The sequence below is a fragment of the Chinchilla lanigera genome, unplaced genomic scaffold, assembly GCF_000276665.1.
Source record: "Chinchilla lanigera isolate Chin_1 unplaced genomic scaffold, ChiLan1.0 scaffold00071, whole genome shotgun sequence".
NCBI classification, from domain to species: domain Eukaryota; kingdom Metazoa; phylum Chordata; class Mammalia; order Rodentia; family Chinchillidae; genus Chinchilla; species Chinchilla lanigera.
In genome coordinates, this window is record NW_004955472.1 from 1,574,646 (window position 1) to 1,581,113 (window position 6,468).

The window sequence follows — 6,468 nt, forward strand, 5'->3', positions numbered from 1 at the left end:
CAGGGATTGGCTCAGGGGACGAGCGGGGCAAGCCTGGGACCTGGTGTGGGCTCCCTGCCTGTCCTGCTCTGGCACTGACTCAGGTGGGAGGCCTGGGGCAACTCGGGCATCTGCTGCATCTGGCCAAAGGCAAGGTGGCTGCCAGCAGCAGAGGAGTTTTGCTGCCTGAGGAACTCCTCTCCTAAGGAACAGGTGAAGGGGTCGGTGACAACCTAGCAAGAGGGCTCCAGGCCCAGGAGAGGCGGCGGCCAGCACAGCGCCGGGCTCCTGGGGTATGGTCCTGGAGTCCTGGCGCCTTGGCGCCTCCAGGACACGGCGAGGTGGCGTGTAACCTGTCCCGTGTCTTTGGGGAGAGGCGAGTGTGCAGCTCTGCAGGCCAGGAAGCAGGGAGAAGGGGCTGAAAGAGCTTCGGCGGCTGCTGCTCATCCACAAGTGACCTTTGCGAGGCGGAGAGACCGAAGGCTCAGAGGTGGAACTGGGGCCTCAGCTTCAGGAGAGGAGAGTCTCGAGGCCCACCCATCCTTCAGGACTGAGCTAGAATTCACTGAGCCCAGGGTCTGACCCAAATGTCCCTCAGCACGACCCTGACCTTTACCAGGGCCTCCCAACTCAGCACGAAGTGGAGGGGCTTCCTGCTCCGCGCGGACCTGCTGAGTGTGCTCAGTGCCTGTCAGTCAAGTAGCCCAGACCCCAGTTTTCTGGGGGGAAGGTTGGAACAGGGACCGAAAAGGCCCCGAAGCCAGACGTGGCCCTGAGCAGCCCCCTTCTCCACCCCCACCGCCTGCCCCTGTTTACGAGGCGGCTTAATGAGGCAGCGGGTGCCGCTGAGATGAACCAGAGCCCAGCCTGGGCCTGGGAGGGGCGCTGGACAGGCAGCCTGGCCTGGAGGGTGGGGGAGGCCCGCAGGATGGGGCCAGCCAGCGGGGGTGGGGTGGTGATGCCTCAGGAGGAAACAGGACTGCGGTCCTGCAGCCCCCGGAGCTGCCTCTCCCCTTCCCAGCGCAGGCAGGGTGATAGCCGCACCTGAGGCGGAGGCCCCGTAGAAGCTGGAGCCACAGTCTGGCTGGTGGGTTCAGTAGGCCTCTGGGAACCTGGGCGCTGGGCTGCAACCACGGTGACAGTGCTGGCTGCAGTCTATTTGGTACTTTACACGTGGCTTAGTCCTCATTATAACCCTAAGAGAGAGATACCGTATTGTCATTAACACTGTTTTACAGACGGGCTGGCAGAGCCTTGGAAGCTAAGCAACGCAGTCACCTAGCTTGTAAGGGATGGAGCCGAAATGTGAGCTCAGGCAGCCTCCCTCTGGCGTCCATGCTTGTGACCCTCTCCATCAGCTGCGTGTCACACGAGAACAGACCCCACGTGTCCTCCCAGTCGTTGCTCTTGTCACCTCCAGGCTGGGACTGAGGTCAAGGCTCAGGTTGGAGGGAAAGAGCTGGGACCACAGCAGCGTCCAGCCCGCCGGGCAGAGTTGTCCTGGGGAGTTCTGGTCTCCTTCAGGGCTATTCCTGTCCTCCAGGGGTCTTCTCCTGGAGCTGTCTTCCCTCCCCTGCAGGAATATTTCCAGGTCCCCCTCTTCCCCCCAGGGAAGCCCTCGCCCTCTCCAGGGGCATCTTTACTGGCCTCTCCTCAAGGGCATTCCTGATTCCTGCTGGGCGAGGGCCTAGCTCTCCTTCCCCGGAGGCGTCCTCACCGCGCCCCCACGGTCTGGCTGCAGGTGGAGCTGTCGGATGGCACTGCACACACCATCACGGATGCCTACGCTGGGAAGGAGTACATCATCCAGGTGGCAGCCAAGGACAACGAGATAGGGACATGGAGCGACTGGAGCGTGGCTGCCCACGCCACGCCCTGGACGGAGGAGCCGCGACACCTCACCACCGAGGCGCAGGCCCCGGGTGAGCGCAGCCTCCCTCCCTGCACCCTGGGCCCTCTGCTGCGTGCCCTGTAGTCTGCCTCTGTCCTGCTCCCCCCAACTCCTCCCGCTCCGGGAGCCTCTGCTCTCAGGGTCTCCACACTCTCTGTGGCTGCCCAGCTCCCGTCTGTCTTTCCAAGCCTGGACTCCTGCTTCTTCCCACCTAGACGTCCCTGGAAGGAGTTACTGGGTGGAGGGGTCGCCTCTGAGCACGAGGAGCAGAATCTACAGAGCGGGGAGGCAGGGCGTGTTTGAGAAAGGAGACAGGCGTGTCTGGTGGGGAAGTGGGAACAGCACGCCTCCCCTACGCCTGATCTGGGGTGTCCCGGCCCCGGCCCTGCCCTAAGTTTCCCCCATGCTCCCCAGAGACCACGACCAGCACCACCAGCTCACTGGCACCCCCGCCCACCACGAAGATCTGTGACCCCGGGGAGCTGGGCAGCGGCGGAGGGTCCTCCACACCCTCCTTGGTCCGTGTCCCTGTCACTCTGGCCCTGGCTGCCGCTGCCACCGCTGCCAGCAGTCTCCTGGTCTGGTAGGTGGCGTGAGGCTGGGTGGGAGGGGGAGCCAGAGGGGACCCCTGTCCCAGCTCACCCCTCAAGGCCGTGCACTGTCTCCCCAGAGCAGGACCCTGTGAGAACTCCCGGAGCACCTGAGGGGCAGGAGGCCGGAGCGGAGCCCGCAGAGCCCGGTTTCTATTTTGCACACGGGCAGGAGGACCTTTGCATTCTCTTCAGACAATTTGTGGAGACCCCGCGGGCCGGGCCTGCCACCCTGAGCCCGGACACGCCGAGCGGCCGCCTCCCTCTCAGAAGGAGGACCATGCAGCTGACCCACCCACCAAAGACCCCCCTGCCCTGCCCCCCTGGGCTGGACCCTCCAACGCCAGCGACCCCCAGGAGCCCCTGGGGGGCCTGAGGGGAGCCCCTCACACCCACAGTTTCTCCTCCTGCCCCCGCCTCCTGTCTGTCCCAGGGTCTCTGTTGCCACCATCAGATTATAAGCTCCTGACGCTGGGGGGCCCAGCCGTCCCCTCCCCCAGTGCCTCACTCTTCGGCCCCCTCACACCTGCCCGTTTTGTATGCCCGCTCCTGACTGCCCTGCCCACAGTATTTAATGCCCCGTCAGCCCCTTCTAGTCTGACTCAGTGGTAACTTGCTGTATTTGAATTTTTTATAGATGTATATACAGGGGTGGGAGGGGTGGGAGGTTCTCATTAAACGTCACCATTTCATGAGTCCTTGGCGCAGAGCCACTTTGGGAGGGCCCCCCTCTTCGGAGGACCCCCCACCACCTGCAGGCCTGGAGGAGGAAGGCGACCACCACTGGGGAAGACGGGAAAGACAGCTCAGCTTTCAGGCAGATGGCGCGGGAAGTGCTCTCCACTTCCTGTGGAGTTGGGCTTCCCTGGAGAGTGCAGCCGGGAGCGGACTTGTGGGAAAGGAGATGCCAGTGGGGACTGTTCCCACACAGCGTCTTCAGTCAGTCCTGGAGGCCGCTGAAGCTCTGGGCAAGCCAGGGGTCTTGCTGAAGACCATCTGCAGAGCTACCTTCCAGGCAGAAACGAAGAAGGTGGGGGCCACCTGGCATCGCCTGTGGGGCAGGTGTGTGTGCGTGCGCATGCATGCTCGCGCTGCTGTTCAGGAGACACAGTGAGGGGCAGCAGGTTGGGCCTCGGGCTCCCGGGGGCTCTGAGCACGGTGCCCTGGACCTGGGCAGGCAGGGTAGGCTGCCTGAAGGAGGAGGCTGCGTGGAGAATGACTGGGGCTTGGACCGGCATTCAAGGCCTGGAATTGCAGAGGGCAGGGCTGACGCCAGGTTTCGATTACAGTACAGTTAAGACTCAGTGCGGAGCTGCAGAGGGGCCGGCAGGGTTTTGGTTTACAAGGTGGCCAGGCGTTGGTCCAGCTCCAGTCTCCAAATTGGGGTCAAGGTCCCTCTGTTTCTCCTGGCTGCTCCGGCCCTACTTAGCTCCAGCCTACCTCATGGAAGCCACCTCTCCGAGACTCCTTAGCTGAGAGTGCCCCGGGGCTGGGCCTACGTGGCAAACCCTCTGACCTGGGAGTGGGGGCGCGGGGTCGCCAGAGCTCCAGCCCCACACCAGGGTTGGCCTTGCTCTAGGCCTCCAGCCCGGTGCACGCCCCCAGAGCAGGTGCTCAGCACACCCCCCACGCCTTCCCACCCCCGCTCGCACCCCTCTCCTCAGACCGGCTCTGAGGGCAGATGCGCCCCCTGGCCTTCCCAGGCCCCCCTGGGACCTTGCCCAAGGAAGTGCTTGGAGCACTGATGAGTCAGGCCTGGAGGGCAGTCCCTGAGCTGGGCCCAGTGAGAAGCCGCAGAAGGGAGGTGGTGGCTGTCCTCCAGGCGCAGGGCAGAGGGTGCTCCAGGTGGGAGACTTGCGGGAGACAAAGGCCTGGTGTCGGGGAGGCCTGCGGCTTTTCAAGCTGAAGAGCCCAGCTGTGGGAGTGTGTGGCTGTGTTCACGGGGGAGGCTCCCGAGCGGACACCTTGAAATGTGCCCATTGATCTTCCTCTGCTCCCTGGACCCCCAGTTCTGCCTGTTTGATCCCTTGAGATGAGGCTCCGGACAGAAGCCGTCCTGCAGGTCCGGGAGGAGCAGAGAGAATGAAGGATCGCCAGCTCTTGCCAAGACGCTGTTCCTGGCCGTGTCAGAACCCCGCACTTCTCTGTCTTGGGGTGGGTGGGCGGAAGTTGGAGGGCCTTTGGCCTGGGCTGCCTTCCTGCCTTGAGAGCCTTGGTCAGCCTTGACCCACGCACCGCCCGCCCAGGTCTTGGGCGTCAGCAATCTGACCTCTTAGCAACATGGGAAAGCAATGAGGCGAGGCCTGGGGAGGAGGGGGTGAAGGGAGCAGGCCTGCTGGAGCCCTGGAGACCTATGGAGGGGAGGACTGGGGTATCCCCTGCGCCCAAACTCAAGAGGGACCCAGCTCTGTGCTGAGCCCAGGTGGGCAGCGGGCAGCAGGGGTGTTTATCTGCCCTTCACGCTTGCGAGGCCCGGCTCCTCTGCCTCACTGAGGACGCCTACCTTGGAGGTTCCCGGCTGACGTCTGCTGTCCTCCGTTGGCTACTGTCCCTCCACATCCCTTCCCTATGGTGGTTCTGGGGGCTGGGAACAAGTGTGGACACCAGGGGTTTGGGTTTTTGGGTGTTTTTGTTTTTCGCTTTTTGAGACAGGGTCTCCCTGTGTAGTTCAGGTTGGTCCTGAACTCACTATGTAGCTCAGGCTGGCCTTGAATTCATAGCAATCATCTTGCCTCAGCCTCCCAAGTGCTAGGATTACAGGTGCGCATCGCCACGCTCAGCCAAGACATCGGTTCCTGCAACTGAGACAGAACCCAGGGGATTAACACACTACAGAGAGACCTAGGGAGAGAGTTTGGACCCCGAGCCGAAGTGCACAGTGGCCCTGCGGTCGGCCTTACAGACCACTAGTTCTGTTTGCTTTCCTCAGGTGGGAAACGCTCCCAGTGTCTGTTCTGGCCGCGCCCTGGTCACCCTGCCTGTCCTCAGCGTGGCCGTGGCCGTTCTCACCACTCCAGATGCCTCTGTCCCTGTCCTTACTGAGATCACTCACATCTCGGCATCGGGTCTCTTTCCATCCCATTCCTCTCTGAGTACCTTTGCCCTGGTCTTTATCTTCGTATCTTCCCAGTCTCTCACCTCGTCACTGTTGCAGGTATGTCTCCACTTCTCATCCCCTCTCCCCTCTGTGCTTCTGCTTTGTCTGTGGCTCGCTGTCTCCAGCCTGGTCTGTGTGCATCTCTCTTCCGGGTCTGTCAGTCTTCCATTTTCGCCTTCCTGTTGCTTCCTCTGTCTCTGTTTCTCTGTCTCTCCGTGTTTCTCTGTCTCTCTACAAGCACCTCCATCTCCACCTCCACCCCGCCTTGAGCCCGCCTCCCTGACTCCATCGTTCCTTCTTTCCTTGCCTCTTTCTCTGTGTTCCCACCCCAATCCAGAGCCCCTGCCCGTGCCGCAGCTCTTCTCCGGCCTGAGCCACAGGCTGTCCTAGATTCTGCTGCCCCCTCTCGGCCACCTGCCTGCCCTTCATCCCCACTCCCAGGCTGTGGGCTGTCAGCAGGAGGCCCTCCTCCCGTCAGTCAGCCAGAGGGGCCAGAGGGCAGGACCTCCTCCTGGGCAACCTGTGGTCCCCAGAACTGCCCAGAGCAAGGGGGCTCGCTACCTCATAGGTTCGTTCTCACGTGGAAGGACAGAACGCGTGGCTCTGGATCTAAGCTGTGTACCCTGCGTCTGGGGTCTGCTCCTCCTGAGGCCCGCACATCCAGAGATGCCTTCTGGGGGGGGGTGGTCAGAGGAGACAGAAGAATTGGGGGTACTCTCCCCACTTCTGCCTCTCCTCGGAGGTAAGGTAGGTCTGAGGAGGTGGGAGGGCCCTTATCTGAGGGCGCCACTCTGACGAGAAAGGCCACCCTGAAGGTCAGTGGGTCTGTGAGGGCTGTGCGGCAGGATCAGGCTGGGGCGCTGGCCTGGGACAAGCTTCTGCAGTTTGTCTGAAAAGGGCGGTGTGCGTGG

General features: G+C 62.7%; 2 protein-coding genes across 2 annotated transcripts in view; one reads left to right on the plus strand and one right to left on the minus strand.

Moving 5' to 3' along the window:
- The window catches only part of Cntfr (ciliary neurotrophic factor receptor), a gene marked incomplete at its 5' end in the record, with an annotated part of 36,762 nt that extends 33,673 nt beyond the window's left edge, over positions 1 to 3,089 (plus strand). The window contains 3 exon segments of the mRNA XM_005401058.2: positions 1,721 to 1,901; positions 2,285 to 2,453; positions 2,546 to 3,089. Coding sequence (XP_005401115.1) covers positions 1,721 to 1,901; positions 2,285 to 2,453; positions 2,546 to 2,555 — 360 coding nt within the window. The 3' untranslated portion in view covers positions 2,556 to 3,089.
- Positions 3,090 to 3,283: 194 nt separating this feature from the next.
- LOC106150325 (translation initiation factor IF-2-like) overlaps positions 3,284 to 6,468 on the minus strand; it is a gene marked incomplete in the record, with an annotated part of 10,167 nt that continues 6,982 nt past the window's right edge. Inside the window, 2 exon segments of the mRNA XM_013522927.1 lie at positions 3,284 to 5,044; positions 5,150 to 6,435.